Source organism: Ornithorhynchus anatinus, chromosome 14 (assembly GCF_004115215.2).
Source record: "Ornithorhynchus anatinus isolate Pmale09 chromosome 14, mOrnAna1.pri.v4, whole genome shotgun sequence".
Lineage (NCBI taxonomy): Eukaryota > Metazoa > Chordata > Mammalia > Monotremata > Ornithorhynchidae > Ornithorhynchus > Ornithorhynchus anatinus.
In genome coordinates this window covers 18569302-18588553 of record NC_041741.1, presented here as the reverse complement: position 1 = coordinate 18588553, position 19252 = coordinate 18569302, and the positions used below count along the sequence as shown (strand labels likewise).

The following is a 19252-nucleotide window of genomic DNA, read 5'->3' as shown; positions in this document are numbered from 1 at the left end:
TAGACCACCCCGGAAGGCAGCAATCAGGAGAGGAGGCTCCTTGAGCAAAGACTGCACAAAAATTGGGTTAGTAAGGGCAGGCTTGAACCAGACAGACTCTGGGCAAGCCAATCAGTATGGCAAGAACCTACTCTTCCTGGCTGAAAAATGTAGAAAAGAGGGTAAGTCATGCTTCTGCCTTTTTAGCTACAGTCACCATGAAAAACAGCTCTTTCTCCCTTTCTTTTTCTGTCTCTCTCTTTCCTTCTATCTTTCTCTCTCTCTCCAGCCATCCATCCTCAGAAATAATATTACTGATTTTTGATAGAGGGAGCACTAGGCTAATGTGACTGAATAGCATTTTGCTTATAGCTTGCTTTTTTCAGAAAGCTCAACAACAATAGAGAAAACCCGATTTTTCAGGAGTGATAGTGTGAGCACATTCCATCTAGGTAAAAGGGTTTTTACTAGTTGAGGCGAGGAAATCATTTTTCCCATCTTCAAAGCCCTACTGAAATCATAGGGAAGCAGCGTGGCTCAGTGGAAAGAGGACTGGGTTGGGAGTCAGAGGTCGTGGGTTCTAATCCCCGCTCCGCCACCTGTCAGCTGTGTGACTTTGGGCAAGTCACTTCACTTCTCTGTGCTTCAGTTCCCTCATCTGTAAATTGGGGATTAAGACTGTGAGCCCCACGTGGGACAACCTGATGACCTCGTAACCGCCCCCCCCAAGCGCTTAGAAGAGTGCTTTGCACATACTAAGCACTTAACAAATACCATCATTATTATTATATCTCCTTCAAGAGGCCTTCCCTGACTTAACCCCTCATTTCCCCCCTCATTTCCCCACCCCAATAGTCCTCCTTTCTATGTTGCCTATAGAACTGTGCCTATTTTCCTTAGGCCCTTTAATATTCACTCATCCCCAGTCCCACAGGACTTTACACTCTGTACATGACCTTACACTCTGCCATTTCCCCTATCTGTAATTTAATTTAATATCTGCCTCCCCCTCTAGACCGTAAGCTTCTTGTGGGCGGGGATCATGTCTAACAATTCCATTTCACCGTGCTCTCCCAAGTGCTTAGGACAGTTTTTCGCACACAGTAAGTGGTCGATATATAGGAGTGATTAATAAACTCTATTCAGTAAAAAGAACTTAAGTGCTTTGAAGAAGATATTCACTCATTTTGTATTGTGGGGAGGGGGAGAAGGTAATCTGTTTCCAGATAACAGTTTCCTCTTAGAGTATGGGATACAAACTTGCAGAGACTCCATCAATCAATGAATTGGATCCACTGAGTGTTTACCCTGTGCAGAGCATTGTACTATCACTTGGGAGATAGCAATAGTAGGGTGGCTTAGTGGAAAGAGCCCAGGCTTGGGAGTTAGGGAACCTGGGTTCTAATCCCGACTCTGCCGCTTGTTTGACTCTGGGAAAGGCACTTAACTTTTTTATGTCTCAGTTACCTCATCTCTAAAGTGGGGAATTAAATCTTATTCCTCCTATTTAGACTGGGAGCGCCACGTGAGACAGGAACTTTTTTTTTCTTTTTTTCTTTTTTATGGTATTTGTTAAGCGCTTACTGGGTGCAGACCACTGTTCTAAGCGCTGGGGTAGATACAGGATAATCAGATTGTCCCACGTGGGGCTCACATTTTTTAATCCCCATTATTACAGATGAGGAACTGTCTACCAAGAACAGGTTCTGATTGTCTTCAGATTTGGTTCTAACGATATCGGTCGAGAACTGGTTGTGATCGCCTCCAGAATTGGCTCTAATGATTTCTGTCCAGAACTGGTTCGGATCATCTTTAGAAGTAGTTTTAATGACGTCTGTCCCGAACTGGTTCGGATCGTCTTCAGAATTGGTTCTAACGACATCTGCCCAGAATCGGTTCCGTTAGTCTCCGGAACTGTTTTTAATGCTCTCTGCCTAGAATTGGTTCTGACCGTCTCCAGAACTAGTCCTAATCATCTCTGGAGATGGGGCCTGGCCCCACGGCCCTCCCTCAGTCTCTAGACTGCAGGCTCCTTGTGGGGAGGGAATGTGAATGTTTACTGTTATATCGCACCATCCCAAACGCTCAGTACAGTCCCCTACACACGGTAAGGGCTCAATAACTATGATTGAATGCATGACTGAATCCCTCGGCTTCCCCGACCAGGAAAGAACCTTCACTGTGGATGTTTTCACGCTGCTCTGGGGCTGTTCAGGTGTGTGGCTGGCTTGGCCCGGGCTCTCAGTGGGTCTGAGGTTACAACGGTCAGAGCATACTGCGCTTATTCTCTACCTTGCCAGAACAGCCCAGATACAGAGGCGGGCGTGTGTCTACCGCAGTCCCCGAATTGAAACAAGGATATGTAGCAAGGCTGGACTCCCATCTGCAAGCAGTTTTAGAAACACATGTAGAGCAGAAAGCCTGACCCGCTCTTGAAATTAATTTAATGGGCTACAGAGTCCAGCTAATGAGTGTGTCATTCCACTAAGCTATTTTATGGAAACCGCTCCATTTCACTGGGGTACAGTATTATTCTGCTCAATTGACACAGTATGCCCAGGAAGAAGAGAAAGGCTTGATGATTTTATTTGTGCCCAAACACCTCCTCTTGTGAAACGTTAGTACTGGGCGAATTTTGAAGTGAAGATTCTGCCGTGAATGGGATCTCCTGCCGTGAAAGTGAAGATTAAGCTTTGGAAATCCTCATTAACTAAAGTCCTGTAAAACTTTTCCAAAGCAGGGAGCTCTGAGCCTGTCATCAGTTAAGCTCTTATTTTGTGGATGACACCAAATTTCTCTGAACTGCAAAGGGGCCCCAGTAAAATGAGTTCTTTGCCATAATGTTTCTTGCCCCTGTATCTTTAGTCTATCAGCTAGGGTTGAGGAAGATGGGTGGTTGTTCTTTTTCTAGAAAGTTCTATTCCGGGCTCCACCACTTGCCTGCTGGGTGACCTTGATCAAGTCACTAGACTCCTCTGGGCCTTAGTTTCTTCATCTGTAAAATGGGGATTAAATACCTGTTCTCCCTCCCTCCTAGACTGTGAGCTCCGTATGAAACAAGGCCTCTATCCAACTTGCTTAGTTTGTATTTACCCAAGAGTTTAGTGCAATTCTTGGCATGTGGAAAGCGCTTAACAAATACCAAAATTATTGTAAGTTATTACTGTATTTCCTCGCCTCAGATCTGGGATTTTTTTTTTCTTTCATGAAAAATTAACCGCGTTTCCTCTGCCTACAGACAAGTATTCTTATTCTCAAACTCCAAGTTGTCCTTTCTTGCTCTAGCGGAGGGGTCTCAGTTCCAAATATTTATTTATTCTACAAATAGAACCAGGGCCCGAGTTTAAGGACTGAGAAGCCCTAGTGCAGGGATGGCCCAGGCTCGAGAACTGAAGAGCCACAAACAAAAACATAATATGGCCAAGAGCTGCAGATAAAATAAAATAAACAACTCTTCAATTAGAGCGAGGAGCTGGTGTTTCCCCGGGGAGGGGATAGTGGTGAAATGTGGGGCCAGGTACTAGTCAAGAAAGGCAGAACAAGGGCTAGGAATGGGACCGGGTGACATTCCCCTCCCGCCTCAGGCCTATGTCAGAGCTATCCTAGTTGCTAAACACTTACTAAGTACCAAGCACTAAACTAAGCACTGGTGTAGATACAAGATAATCAAATCAGACACAGTCCCTGTCCTAAAAAGGGCTCACAGTCTGAGTAGGAGGGAGAATGGATACGAATGGAGAACGAATCCCAGTTTTACAGATGAGGAAACGGAGGCGCAGAGAAGGTAAATGACTCATCCAAGGTCACGCAACAGTCAAGCGGCGGAGCTGGGAATGAGAACCCTGGTCTGTGTTCTTTCATCTAGGTCACACTGCTTCTCACCGCGGCCCTGCCAGCAGAAGGGCGAGGCAGAGAGGTGTCGCTCGCAGCTCACTAAATAAGAAGTAGCAAAGCGTGGGTGGGAGTCCCACAGTGAAGGAGAATTGTGTGTGGTTCACAAACCAGGGTTTAGCCACCCCCTGCCCTAGTCTGATGTATTTACGTGTATATTTCTTTCTTAATCCTTAGAGAAACCCCCTTACAAGTCACTGCAAGGTGATAGATAAGAAATTAAATGGGCCCAGAACTCCTGACTCTCATCAATCTGAAGCGACTGAATGCTTAAGAATACTAGGGTCACTTGTCCCCACATTCTGGAGATCACAAGCTCTGTGGTTGGCTTCCCGGCACGGAGAAAGGAAACCAACCCCTCTGCCCAGGTTCTGGATCCTTCTTGGGGAAGGGGGGAGAGGAAATGGGAGGAGGGCAGGTTTAAACTTGCCCACTGCCTGGAACATGCGACTAGTGCAGCAGCCAAAAGAAGACTCGGTGCTGAAAATCACAGTCAGTCAGGCACCATGAGCCCTGGATTCTGTCCCTGGCCCATTTCCTCCACTCCTGCAATTGGGAAATTTTGGAAGTAGTGTGGTGCCGTGGAAATAACAGGGGCCTGGGAGTCGGAGGACCTGGGTTCTAAACCTGACTCTCCCTCTTGTCCGCTGCGTGACTTGGAGCAAGTCACTTCACTTCTCTGGGCCTCAGTTGCCTCATCTATAAAATGGAAGTTGGAGAGAAGCAGTGTGGCTTAATGGATAGAGCCCGGTGCTTGGGAGTCAGAAGGACCCGGGTTCTAATCCAGGCTCCGCCACATGTCCGCTGTGAGACCTCGGGCAAGTCACTTCACTTCTCGGGGCCTCATCTGCAAGATGGGGATGAAGACTGTGAGCCCCGTGTGGGACGGGGACTCTGTCCAACCTGATTAACTTGTATCTACCCCAAATGCTTAGAACAGTGCTTGGTATATAGTAAACACTTAATAAGTCCCATAATTAATTAATCTGTTCTCCTGCCTACTTAGCCTGTGAGCTCAATGTGGGATGGGGACTGTGTCCAACTCATCTTGTATCTACCCTAACTTTTAGTACGGTGCTTGGCTCACAATAAGCGCTTAACAAATACCACAGTCATTATAGAACCGCTGGTGGTAAACCAGACACCTGGCTGGTTATGGTCACTTCTCTTCACCCTCATCTGCTATAACCCTGCCCTCTCTTCCGCCCAGCAACATTACTTCTCCCTCATCAACACCCATTCCCAGACGCCCCCAACAGTTATTCCAGACTTTTTAACGACTTTCCGAAGTCTCCAACTGCCTCTAAACGATCTCTGCAAAAACTTGGTTGACAAAATAGAAACCATCGGGCTGAAGTTCCCCAAAGCCGCCCATCCAGCTCTCCGTTTCCCTCCAATGCCCATGTCCACTCACCCATCCTTTCCAGCTACCTCTCAAGTGGAAGTCTGCCTGCTTTCAACAGCTACCTCTCCTCCTATTCCTCTAAAAACACATATTTTTTCCCTCAAATTCAAAACTCACTCGCTGATGGCTCCCTTCTACTCTGCCTTCAAGCATGCTGAAATCTCCCCCATAAAAAAAAAAAAACCTTTCTCTGGATCCACTACACCCCACCCTCCAATCAATCAGTCGATCAATAGTATTTAATGAGCAGTTACGGAGTGCGGAGCCCCGTGATAAGCACTTGGGAGAGTACAGGAGCCTTAGAAGACACAGTTTCTGCCCTAAAGAGCTTACAAATCTAGTAAGAGAAACCTTAGAAGACACAATTCCTGCCCTAAAGAGCTTACAAATCTAGTAAGAGAAACGGAGGAAGAGGAAGAGTGGAAATGTAGAGGGATAAGTGCTTAAACAGTAAGACGTTTAAGTACACAGTTCTTCTTGCACAAAACGAAAACTCCTGACCATTGGCTTTAAGGTTCTCCACAAACCGTCTACTTGTCTCCCACCCACTACCATGGCCTAGTGGAGAGAGAATGTGCCTGGGAGTAATCCCAGCTCTGCCACTTGTCTGCTGTGTGACGTTGGGCAAGTCGCTTCACTTCTCTGGGCCTCACTTCCCTCATCCATAAAATGGGGAAATGTGAAATCCGTAAAATACTTTCCCACTTTTATTCTCCTGTCTGTATTTCCTTTCTCGCTGGACTGCGAGTGTACCTAATGTTTCACAGTTATCTGGAGAATTGCTATTTAGAGTTATAATTTAAAGTGAGAATTAGGCTCTGGATTTTCCACAGGTATCAAAAATGGTCAGCCCCATGTATGAAAACAATTGCTTTATTGTTTCCATCTCAAGCTTGATTTTGTTATTGTTGGCCTATCAGTAGGGGTTGGTTCAAAGGTTTAGTTTGGCACAGTGATATTATAGAACTTACTAGCGCTGTGGTAAAATCCACATGTACTCAGTAGAAAATAGCTCACGAACAAATAATTGGGTTTTGGCTAGAATTAAAAGGGTAATTCTGTGAGTATCTGAATGACAGATTAAATGGTCACTTTCAAATTTAATAATTAAACTTTAAAACAGCTGGAGTGTATAAAATCACATTACTATTGTTGTTGACAGTCTTAATGATTTTTTATAAATCAGATTTGGAGAGTGCCTACAAGGTTAAAAAAAAATGAAACTGAAAACTCCTTTTCTGCTAGTCTCCATTATTGTTTGGGTACATATTTCTCCTGGTTTCTTTTCACCTTCCTGGCTTCTCCTTAACAGTTTCCTTGACCGCTTTTCATCTCATCATCCTCCATTGTCCTGCATTTCTAATTCCCGAGGCTTCTACACTTCTCTAGACTGTAAACTCGTTATGGACAGGGAATGTGCCTGATAATTCTGTTGCATTGTACTCTCCCAAGCACTTAGTACAGTGTTCTGCACATAGTAAGCACCCAGTAAATACGACTGATTCTTATTCCACACGCTCACTTGGGGTGCTTATCACTGTTGCCATTCTGCAGATAACTTCCAAATATAGCGGACTATCCCCACTTTACAGAAAAGGAAACCAAAACATGGAAATGTGAAAAGACTAGGTCACCCAGCAGGCAAGAGGAAGAGCTGGGATTAGAATCCCGGTCCCCCGACTCTCAGGTCCATGCTTTTTCCACTTGGGTGTTAGTCTTTGCCAGAAGAAGATGATGGTGAGAGTGTGTTTCACTGGGTGGAAAGAGGGGAAATCCAGAAGGACGGAGATGAAGAGAATCATGGAGAAGAAAAAAATGGCCATGGGTGAAATACTGATTTCAATACTAAGTTTTTTGGAACAAAACATTTTGTTCTGAGAGGAAATGCTCCATGGGGCCACAATCCTCTGAAACTGGACAACTTTAATGAATAATCTGTCACAAAATCAATCATCAGTGATATTTACTGAACACTTAATGTTATGAAACACTGAACTAAGTGCTTGGGAAAACACAGTGCAGCAGAGTAGGTAGACACATCCCCTGCCCACGAGGACAAAAAAAGACAAAAGTCCTTCATTTACTTAAATAGACATCAGTGCAATTATTCAAATAAGGGTATTTCTAAAAGATGGTTCTGAAAAAGTCCTCTCCAACATTTTTTAAAAAAAGTAACATGAAGTGCAAGAAATTGCTCTGCACCTGCATACAGTTTAGAATTCAATTTAAGATGTCTTTGTTGCTTAGATTTGTAAAATGAAGTTATTTGAAACTTACTCCCAAATCTTTCTGTAAAAGAAATTGTGACACCCACCAATTAGAAAGACCATAGATTTCGGCCCTCTGTTCTACTGAAAGCACCTGCTTTGGGATGCTGAATAATAGTAAAGTGATTTAAAAAAAAAAATCACTTGGGTTTCTGCCCATTTCATCCAGATTTGGTACCTAAGGAACAAACTTCATCATGTGAAAGGAAACCGAATAGCTTTCACTCATCTTTGCTCTAAATACGTTGGGCATCCCTCTTAGTGAACTTCTCTAAGACTTCACAGATTCCATCATTTACTAAACCCAACGTACTCGATGAGTAGTTTTGGTTTTTTAAAAGTTATCGACTCTAAATGCGGGGTAATTTCAAAAGAGCTGGATCATCCCGATCTATCGGAAGGCCAGATCTGTGAGGTTAAACAGTTTTCTACAGGAAATAAGGTCGCTTTACCAGATTCCAGTATTTTTCTAGAAGGAGATCTTTATTTTTCCCTCTTGAAAACACTTCCTAAATATTATCCAAGGTTCACATTAGCCCTTTGGAACTGATGAAGGAGGCAGAGAGAGTTGTCTCTTTGGATCCACTTTGATAGCCAGTACCGTCCTATCGGTCAATCAACGGTATTTTGGTAATGGTATTTTGGGAGCACTTACAGTGTTCAGAGCACTGTACTAAGCACTTGGGAGAGCACACGTCAGTAGCACTGATAGACATGATTTCTGCCATCAAGGAGCTCACAATCTAGTGGAGGAGACCCACCTTAAAATATATGACAGTTAAGGGAAGCAGCAGAGTAAGCAGCATGATGATGTAGTGGACAGAGCACGGGCCTGGGAGTCAGAAGGTCATGGGTTCTAATCCCAGCTCTGCCACTTGTCTGCTGTGTGACCTTGAGCGAGTCACTTAACTTCCCTGTGCCTCTTTTACCTCATCTGTAAAATGGGGATCGAGACTGTGAGCCTTATGGAGGACAAAGGACCGCAACCAGCCCGATTAGCTTGTATTCACCCCAGAGCTTAGTACAGCACCTGGCACATAGTAAGCACTTAATACAAATAATTGTATTTGTTATTATTATGAACACCCTAAAATTGAAAAGGACTGACTGGATCCACCAGAAGAAGCAGGCAGATTCCTTGAGTCTAGATATGATGAAACAAAAAGCATATTTTCCATTTTGTAATACTACCTCCTCCACCTTTTCTTTGGCTCTTTCCTCTCCTGCCTCTTGACTCTTAATCAACCAATGGCATTATTGAGCGCCTATTATGTGCACAGCAGTGTAGTAAGCACTTGGGAGAGCACAGTACAACAGAATTAGCAGACATGTTCCCTGCCTATAACAAGCTTATAGTTTAGAGGCTACGGTTTTGGTTGTGAACACCTCGATGGACAAGGTCTGTGCCTAATTCCCACTTGCATATTTTTTTCCAGTTCTTAGTACAGTACTCTGCACAGAGTCAGAACTTCATAAATCCTCTTGTGACTATTACTCTCACCTGTGCTCTTAATAAATAAATAATAATGGCACTTGTTAAGCGCTTACTATGTGCAAAGCATTGTTCTAAGCGCCTCGAGGGGATGCAAGGCAATCAGGTTGTCCCACGTGGGACTCACAGTCTTCGTCCCCATTTTACAGATGAGGTAACTGAGGTCCAGAGAAGTGAAGTGAGTTGCCCAAAGTCACACAGCTGACAAGCGGCTTGGCTGGGATTTGAACCCATGACCTCTGGACTCCCAAGCCCGGACTCTTTCCACTGAGCTTCTTCCAGTGCATGTCCCCATGCTTCAGACCCTTTGTTCTTCATTCTTCCCCTCTTAGGGTTTGCAACCCCTTATTCAATATCCTCTACTTATTGCTTATGTGGCTGCTGACGGTGTTAATAATAGTAATGATAATAATGATAATAAATACTCTTTAGTTACTCCCAATACTTACTGGACAAAGTCTATTCTTAATTTTTTTTTAAAAAAGCTTGGAGTCCAAGATAGGCCTTGCATGAGGCCCAGTGACAAAATCTAAATAGGATGGAGAAATGTAGAATGCTACTTCATCTGTTTCATATTGAAAAAAAATTAAACATCAGGTTACTTTGACTTCCTTCTCAAATCGAGAGGGACAGACAACTGGGAAGCTGGGATTAGAACTCGGGATTTTCTAACTTCTAATCTTTATTAATCAAGATGTACTGACAGACTGTGAGATAAATGCTGTTCTAGGCCTATCGCTATCCAGAAAAGTTCCTTAGACTTGGAGATTCTCTGTTTCCTGAAACAAAGCTGACTGGGCTCTTTCCGCTGGGCCATACTGCTTACAGTAAATCATAGAGACCCAGTCTCGTGGTTTAAAATTTATAAATTAATAAAGTGCTAGTTTCACGATATTTAAGACCATTGACAAGCGGTTCCCCTTTCTACTTCCCAAACCCCTGTGGGTCAGGGCCATGTTTCAAATGTTAAGATTAGCGCTTTGCAGACCGTTGAACTGTATCCTGCCTAATTATCTCATGTCTAATCCAGGGTTTAGAGCAGTGCTCTGGTCCTAGTATATCTTACTAAATTCTATACTTATTAATTATGATTGTAGTTAAGCCTCTGGGTGTACAGTGAGCACAGTGAGCTAGAGTTTACAAGCGAGTAGCGTATCTACTAATTTCGATGAGAGGCACAGAAAGGACGGCAGTCAATCGAACTCTGGGGCCAGCAGTCAAGGAATCAGTGACCTCAAAAGAGAGGCTGGTTTATGCTAATATGGTTTAGCTGGAAATTCGCAGCTGCTCCAGATAATCAGCAAGGCTGCCCACAATTGACTGCTTATTCCAGAATGGAATGAGAGATAGTCGATGAACGACATTTATTCCTTCATGCATTTTGTTTCTCCTTCGTAAATGGCCTCCTTCAAGGTGTTCCATAATGTTAGTGAAGTCTGAAAAATTCCATTTAATTGTTACAGCTTTTTCCGATACCTCGATCTCATCTGTCTCACCGGCGACCTCTCGCCCACATCCTCACATCCGACAGACTCTTCCACCTTCAAATCCTTACTGAAAACAAATCTCCTCCAAAAGTCCTTCCTTGACTAAGCCCTTTCCTATTCTCCAAGTTTCACTTAATTGCTTCTTTTATTCATCCCCAACTCATTCAATAGTATTTATTGAGCGCTTACTATGTGTAGAGCACTCCAATTCCACAGCACTTACATACATATCTGTAATTTATTTATTTATATTAGTATCTGTCTCCCCCTCTAGACCAAACTCCTTGTGGGCAGGGAATGTATCTGGTTATTAAGTTGTACTCACCCAAGCATTTAGTACAGTGCTGTGCACACAGTAACTGTTCTCAACTCAGTAAATGTTCTCAATAAATATTACTGATTGATTGAAAGTTTTAACACTGTATTCCATTTACAGAGGCCTCCCTCAGTGATTGGTACTCTCCAGGTATTATAATAATAATATTTACGGTATTTGTTAAGCACGTCCCATGTGCCCAGCACTGTACTAAATTTTAGGGAAGATAACAAGATAATCCTGTTGGACATAGTTCCACATGGGACTCTCAGTCTAGGAAGGAAGGAGTAGGATTTAATCTCCTTTATACGGATGAGGTAACTGAGGCACAAAGATTTGCCCAAGGTCACACAGCAGACGAGCAGCCTCCTCCTCCCTAGGCCTCAATCTTATTCATCTCGCCGCCAACCTCTCGCTCAAGTCCTGCCTCTGGCCTGGAACACCCTCCCTTTTCATAACCGACAATTACTCTCCCCACCTTGGAAGCCTTATCAAAAGCCCGTCTCCTCCCAAAGGTCTTCCCTGACGAAGCTTCCCACTTCCCACTAAGCTTCTGTCTTCCCACTCCCTTTTGCATCGCCTTGACTCGCTCCCTTTATCACCACCACTTGTGTCTCATCTTCTAAGCCTGTCAATGGGCAGGGATTGTCTCTGTTACCGAATTGTACATTCCAAGCGCTTAGTACAGTGCTCTGCACATAGTAAGCGCTCAATAAATACTACTGAATGAATGAATCTCCGACCCAAAGCGATGCCATGGACGCCTCTCTCCCAGACCGCCCCACCTCCATCTGCAGTCGTTCTGGTAGTGGATCCAGAGAGTTTTCTTGGTAAAACGACGGAAATGGTTTGCCATCGCCTCCTTCCGCTCAGTAAAACTGAGTCTCCACCTTCAACTCTCTCCCATGCCGCTGCTGCCCAGCACAGGTGAGGTTTGACTTCTGGCAGATTGCCTTCCACTCGCTAGACACCTCCCAATCTAGGAATGAAGTGGATAGGCCTCTCTGCTTGACTCTCCCTCCTGTAGTCGAGACTGGTAGAGGACTGGAAACTCTCCACGTGCGACCCTGAGAGGGGAGCTCCTATGTACACAACCGTAAATTCAGTTATTTATATTACTGTCAGTCTCTAGACCGTAAGCTGAGTGTGGGCATGGAATGTGTCCATGATATTGCTGTGTGGTACTCTCCCAAGCACTCAGTGCCCTGTACACAGTAAGCATTCAATAAATATGATTGATTGATTGAGTGGGATATACACTCAGGCCCTCTGACTCCCAGACCCGCACTCTTTCCACTAGGCCACACTGCTTCTCAGGTATGAGTTCATCCTGTTCCGTTAGAAGGCTAAGGCAAGGCCGAGGTCTGAAACAAGTAATCATGTTTATTCGATTCTAAGTTAATTCTGTAAGTTGATTTTTTTGAAAAGAAAAATAGGCTGCTTTTGAAAGGCCCATACAGAGGCAAAGAGGTTTTCTGAAACTCTGCCTGGCAAAGTTTGGGCTGGAAAGGCAGTCCTCCTGGCTCATCCTGGATTGCCCATAGATAAGTCAAGGTCTTGTATGATCTTCTGTAAAGAGGACAGTAAAGGGTGATGTCAAAATCCTGAACCCACCCCGTTAGCAAACAATGAAACCGTGTCAATGGATTTCAAAACACAACAGAAAATGTGACTCTCAACTGACTGCAGTTCTTAGAGCAGATATGTCTTAAATTAGTATTTAAATGAGAGAATTAGAGGTTCATACCTTGTGATAGAAACCGAAATAAGTTACAGTAGAATAAAATTAGTGTGTTAAAAATATGCATCTGTATGGTTACATTGTACCATTTCTTTCTATTGCCTATGGTGAATTTTGGGATACATGAGCAACAATTTAAATTACCCTCAAATTGGGACCTTGAGTTTAGTAGAATTTTAAAAGGAAGTAGATTCAAAATTGACTGATGCCTGAACAGTTCCTTTAACCAACTGTCAGATGATTTCCTGCCACTGTCAGAGCCCACTTCTCCCCACTAAGACCCGCATATGTCACTACCCGGCTCTCTGCCACTCGAGGTTGTAAGAGTCTCAGATTTATTTTGAAACCCAGATTTTTGGTGTATGTGAGGTCATTGATCTTCTGGCATGGAATGACCGAGTTTAATCAAAATTCTTCTGCAAATCATTAGCTAATTTTTGCTGCCTGCACAATTTTTCTTTTAAAAGCAAATTTGGAATAACGCAGCTCTAAATTATTTGTGGGATTTCATATTTTATGGTTAGCCTTAAGGATAGCTAAATTTAAAAGTTGGAAAACGGTAATTAAAAGTGCTTCAGACCAGCAGAGTTGTTGCTATGAAACCCGGACTTTGAGTCGAACTGAACCGAGGAGCTGTTTTTGGTTTTGATTATAGCGGGACTGGCTATTTTAATCAACGTGAACCCGTCTTCAAACATTAATCTCCCGCTGCTTAACTGTTTCCCAAAACTTATCCAGCCCTTTCAAAAAGCCCTGGTTTTACATTTTTAATTCGTTTGGCTCCTTTTCCTTAGAAAAGTTGTAGCCTCCTGGTAACTCTGTTTTATAAGTTCATTTCCAGATTCACAAGCAATTCGTTTCGGCGACTAAGTGTTTCCTCCTGTGCCAGAAGTTTCAATCCTGACAACTTTCCCTCCGCTGTCCTAGTCGGTTCCCACAGTACGTGCGGGAGACAAACCCAGGAATGTGTGCCACGGTGAAAGTGCCAGTCGAGAAGACAGTGATACTTACAGCTCTTCCAGGAAGTGCAGATTATACAATGGGTTCGGGGGCAGCTTAGTAATGTTGTTCATACTGAGATCGCTGTAGGGGAAAACAGAGTGTTAATCAGCATATGTTGCCACAGCCACGGGCCCCAGCTGTTCATTCCAGACAAATTCAAGCAATACATTGGCAGGAATCAGGACCTGCTCGCGACTGCGGTGAATTGCTCTTTTGCATTTCAAGCAATCGTCCTTTCTAAACCCTACAGGCCTCTTCCCTGCCAAAGCAGTGGACGAGCATTAGGCCCTTCGGGATCATTTGGAGGGGCCAAAACGTCAGATTGAAGGGGCGAGGCTAAGTGCCGTAGATTGGTGGAGGAAGAAAGAATGGACATTTTAGGTTTCAGTTCGCATTTCGAGATGACAAGGAACGTCATTATAGCTGTAGCGCCTATTTGCTTTGGGCTTGTGACTTAAGTACCTTGTAAAAACAAATATTTTGATTCAAAGAAACACACTAAAAAAAAAAAAAGAGCACATTCTGCCCTCCTACCATGCTCCTTTTGCAGGTTCTCAGATTGCATTCAATAAGTGAAATGAACCATAAAACAAGGGTGTAATGCGATCCTTCTATGTGGCACATACTTCCTGCTGGGGTTCCACACTAGTTCCTGGCATAGGAAGCAACTGGCCACTCTGGGCAGAACTCAATCGATTCTCGTTTTGGGCCAAATTCCCTGTTATTTGATTTTATTCTATTTTGGCTAATTTCTCTACTCCCTCCACAATAGCATCACCAGGATGTGCTATACATGCTGCATAGGCAAAAGGAAAGCCAGCCCAACGTGGTGTTTGTCTAGGCTCGGTCTACACAAGTGTAATTATTCGGGCAAAGGCGCGGGTTTCTTTGGTTAAATTATCCAGATAATCCCCAAATCCAGATGAACTGGATACCCATCCTGGACTCTGCCATTCTATAATCCCCCTGTTTTCTGCTTTGTAGACCAGAAGTAGCCATATACTCAAAGCCATCGGCCGGATCAATCATATAAAATTGCAGATCAGACACAATTCCTGTTCCACCTGAATCTCACAGGTTAAGAAGGAGGTATGTCATCCCCAATTTTACGAATGAGGATACTGAGGCGCAGAGAAGTTAAGTGACTTGCCTAAAGTCACACAGCGGAACCCAGAACCCAGATCTTCTGATTCTCAGGCCTTTGGGCCACACTTCTTTTTTTAATCATCAAAAATATTCATTAAACATGTCTCTCTAGCATCCTTGAAGAAGACAGATCCAGGATGTTGTCTTACGGGAAGAGATCATTAGCGATTTGACACCCACAGTCTATCCGACTCTCCCCAGCCCCGTGGCTTTGGGCAGGTCAGGTTCTTGGTTCAGACCAAGGAGCTTCCCCTCTCCTGCCATACCTTGATCACTTGCTACTACAACTCAGCCGCACACGTTCCTCCCCTAACACCAACCTATTCACTGTATCTCTATTCCATCTATTTCTCCTCTGACCCCTTGCCCGTATCCTCCCTCTGGCCTGGAATTCCCCCACTCCTTCAAAGCCGGCAAGCCCAAGCCCTACTAAAATCATATCTTCTCCAAGGAGCCTTCCCCGCCTGAACCCTCAGTTCCTCACCCTCTTTACCTTCCCTTCTGCATCACCTATGCACCTTTGGCATTTCAATATTCATCTCATCCCCAGTCTCACAACACTTATGTGCCGATCTTTATACTCCGCTGCTTCCTTGTCTGTAATTTATTTTAATGAGCTCTCCTCCCCCAGAATGTAAACTATTTGAGGGCAGGGATCAACTCAATTGTATTGTGCTCTCCTAGACACGTAGTACAGTGTTCGGGACACAGGAAGCAATCAGTAAATCCCATGATTTTTTATATATAAGCTATTTGTTAAGCGCTTACATTGTGCCTGGCATTAAACCAAGCGCTGGGGTAGGTACAAGCTAATCAGGTTCAAAAGAGTCCATGTCCCACATGAGGCTCAGTATCTTAATGCACATTTAACAGGGGAGGTAACTGAGGTCCAGATCACACAGCAGACAAGTGAGGGAGCGAGGATTAGAACTCAGGTCCTTCTGAGCCCTAGAACGTGCTCTATCCACCCACGCTGCTTCTCGATCGATTGCCCAAGGTTTTGGGTTAGGACTGGAACCGTATCATCTCAGGCTCTTTTGGGCTGTAGACCTCGGGATATCCACCAGACAACCCCCTATCTCAAGAAGCGAAGGAACTGGTCTGGTTTACCCCCATTGGCCATCTAGGTCACCTCAAATGGTCAGTCCTAAAACTCATGGAGTCTACGGAGCAAACTACTCAACCCTGCCTGCATCTATTACTCTTCCCTTCCTTTCCCTTTTGAATTAGTAGCACAGATCTTTTGGAATTCTTGGACCCAAGGTGGTATGAATCAATCCACCTGCTGCCTTGGATTTCTGTATGACGGTTCCCAGCGAGTCCCAGTTATTAATCAATCAGTTGTACTTATTGAGCACTTAGTCTGGGCAGAGCACTGTACTGAGCACTTGGGAGAGTACAATATAAGAAATTGGGAAGAGATGTCCCCTGCTCACAGGGAGTTTAAAGTTTAGAGATGGAGACAGACATTAAAATAAATCACAGATATGTGCGTAAGTGCTGAGGGTGGGGAGAATGAAGGATACAAATCCAAGTGCCAGGGTGATACGGAAGCGAGAGGGAATAGGGGAGATGAGGGCTTAGTTGGGGAAGGCTTCCTCTGAGACAGACTGATTTTGACCCAAACCCTTAAACTCCTCACAGGAAGGGAAACGGTGACTTGATGTGGCTTGGTATCTATTTTGGCCAATCCTAGACTGCCATGAGAACAAATCAGTAGTATTTATTGAGTGCTCAATTTGTGGAGAACACTCTATTTAGCACTTGGGAGAATACAGGACAACTGACTTGGTAGAGGCATTCCCTACCCTAGAGAAATAAGTGAACAAGGTAAAATTTTAAAGTCTCAGGCTTTTAGATTGTGTTCATACTTTTTTTTTAGCATAACTTCCAATGTAGGACAAAAAAGAAAAGTAGAAAGTGAGATAAGACCATATGTGATGTCGTTGCTCGGTGAGACCAGGATCCACGCTGCCCAGCAGCACAGCCTAATGCATAGAGCAAGGGCCGGGGAGTCAGAAAGACCCGGTTTCTAATCCTGGCTCTGCACCTTGTCTGTTGTGAGACCTTGGGCAACTCATTTAATTTCTCTGGGCCTTAATTACCTCATCTGCAAAATGGGGATTAAGACTGTGAGCCCACGTGGGACATGGTCTGTGTCCAACCTCTTCAGCTTGTAACTACTCCATAACGGGGTTTGACACATAGAAAGTGCTTAATAAATACCAAAATAATAATAATAATATAATATGTGTCTGGCAGTGGTGACAGGCCGCTTGGAGGATGATGAGATCATAAATGACCTTTAATACTTTAGGGATAGTCTAGCTAACAGGCATCATTTTTTCCTTCACAAATTAGCCCATTATGGACCTCTAAACCCTGAATCTATCCAAACCCTTCTTGAACTGACTGATATTTTTGACCTACGCACTTCTTGTGGTCACAGATGCCATAAATCTGCAACTGGCTGCAAGAAATATTTCCTTTTGTTTGTTTTGAAGCTACCATCTCTAAGTTTCAATTATTTTTCCAGTCTTACTGTGAACTCTTGTTGATCATATCAATTTCAATCATATCCCTTATCCCATATCATATCAATTTCAATCATATCCCATATCACCTAATCTTTTGAGGCTATTCTCTGCTCCTCTCATCATCTTGGTCACTCTTCCCTATGGCTTCTCTAGTTCTACAGTGTCAGCAGTGTGTGGGATTCTTGCTGTTGCTCATTCTCCCCGCATGTCCCTCATCTGTAAAATGGAATTTGACGCATTTGACGCATTTTGTCCCTCCTACACTGGTAGCACCATGTGGCAGAGAAACTATTACCTTGATTACCTACCCACCTCCCAAGCCTTCTCTCAATCCATCATTGGAATTTGTGAGCACTTCTTCGGGGGAGAACACTGCCCTAAGCACTTGGGAAAGTACAATACAGTGGAGTTGGAGAAAGTCATCCCTGCTCATATAGAAGAGCTTGCATCTACAGGGGAAACAGATATTAAAATGAATTCCGAATAGGAAAAATACAATAGCATAAGGATATGTACTCATCAGTGCTGTGGGACTGGGGTGAGATTCAAAATACTTAAGGAGTACAGAGTCAAGTGATGCAGAGGGGAGGTTGGATGATGGAGATGAGGATTTAAGTCTTGCCTTCTTCTTTCTTTCCCACCCCCAATAGCAATCAAGATGGAGACCCCTACCCACATCAGCGGCATATGTGGACTTCTATTGCGTCCATCATCATCAGTGGACTTTACTGAGTACTTACTGTGTAAAGTTTACTTAGTACTTACTAAGGGCTTGGGAAAGTACAGTCCCAGGCCGTTGGTAGACGTACCCTGAGCCCAACAAGCTCCCCGATTAACTTCTCTTCACGTGAACTATACCACTTCAGCTCCCTGTGTACTCACAACCACCAGAAACCCTTCTGTGTATATTTACCTACCCTACTAATTCGGCAAAACCGGCATACATATCCACTTCTTCTTCTTCCAACTGTCAAACACTTCAGTTCTGTCTCCCCTGCAGTTTTGTAGGCTCCTTAAGGGCGGGGATCCAATCTACTCCCAGGCACTCTCCCAAGTGCTTAGTACAGTGCTCTGCACCCAGCAGGCATTTAAAAACTATCGATTGATTCCAAGTATCTTGTATAGTAATTCTCCACACCCGTCCCTTATTATCCCCTTTTTTCAGATGAGGACTCAACACCTTTTCTCCCTCCTCCTTAGACCGGGCACCCCACGTAGGACAGAGGCTGTGACTTATTTTATATCTGCCTACCGACCTCATTTAATCGTATATAATGAGGGCGCTTACTGTGTGCAAAGCACTATTAAGAGCATGGGAGAGCACAATACAAGTATAGTATCTTGTCCTCTAGACTCTAGGATGGTTGTGAGCAGGGGATGTGTCTATCAGGTCTGTTGTAATCTCCCAAGGGCTTAGTACAGTGCTCTGCACAGAGTAAGCACTCAATAAATACCATTGATTATAGTGCTCTGTCCACAGTGGGCATCCAAAAAATACTAACAGAGATAATGGTACGCTTGTCCTGGCTGTGGTCAGAGATACATCATATCACTGCACTGTCACTTTAGAAGAAAGTGTCACTGAGTACCTTACCCAGTGTGTCCTCAGAAATTAACCAGCATCATCAAATAATACTTAATATGAGTAAAGAGTTTTGTGGAGACAAGCAAGGTTTGCTTAGGTAGCCTACTAAGGTGGTCAAGGGATTTCAGTTCCTTGTCCAAAGGCCATTGTGTTACTGGATCAAAACAGGCAATAAAATGAAGGAATTTTGTCCATTAATATTTCAGGTAGCTGAATTGAGGTAGCTGAATTCCCATACATCAAGTGCTTAGGGCTACTTATTCCAGGTAATCATTTGTAAAACAACTTAAATAAGGGGGCACCTTAGCAATTGATCACAGTGGACCTTGAGATAAAATGTCTGTCGATTTAATTCTTTTTAAACTTAAAAAAAAGGCTCTTTCATGTTAATTATGAATAGGGTC

General features: G+C 43.8%; 1 protein-coding gene across 1 annotated transcript in view; it reads right to left on the bottom strand.

Moving 5' to 3' along the window:
- The window catches only part of LGR5 (leucine rich repeat containing G protein-coupled receptor 5), a 102669-nt gene that overhangs the window by 53778 nt on the left and 29639 nt on the right, over nucleotides 1–19252 (bottom strand). Inside the window, exon 3 of the mRNA XM_029079307.2 lies at nucleotides 13590–13661. Within this exon, the coding sequence (XP_028935140.1) occupies nucleotides 13590–13661 (72 nt within the window). The remainder of the gene's footprint in view (nucleotides 1–13589; nucleotides 13662–19252) is intronic.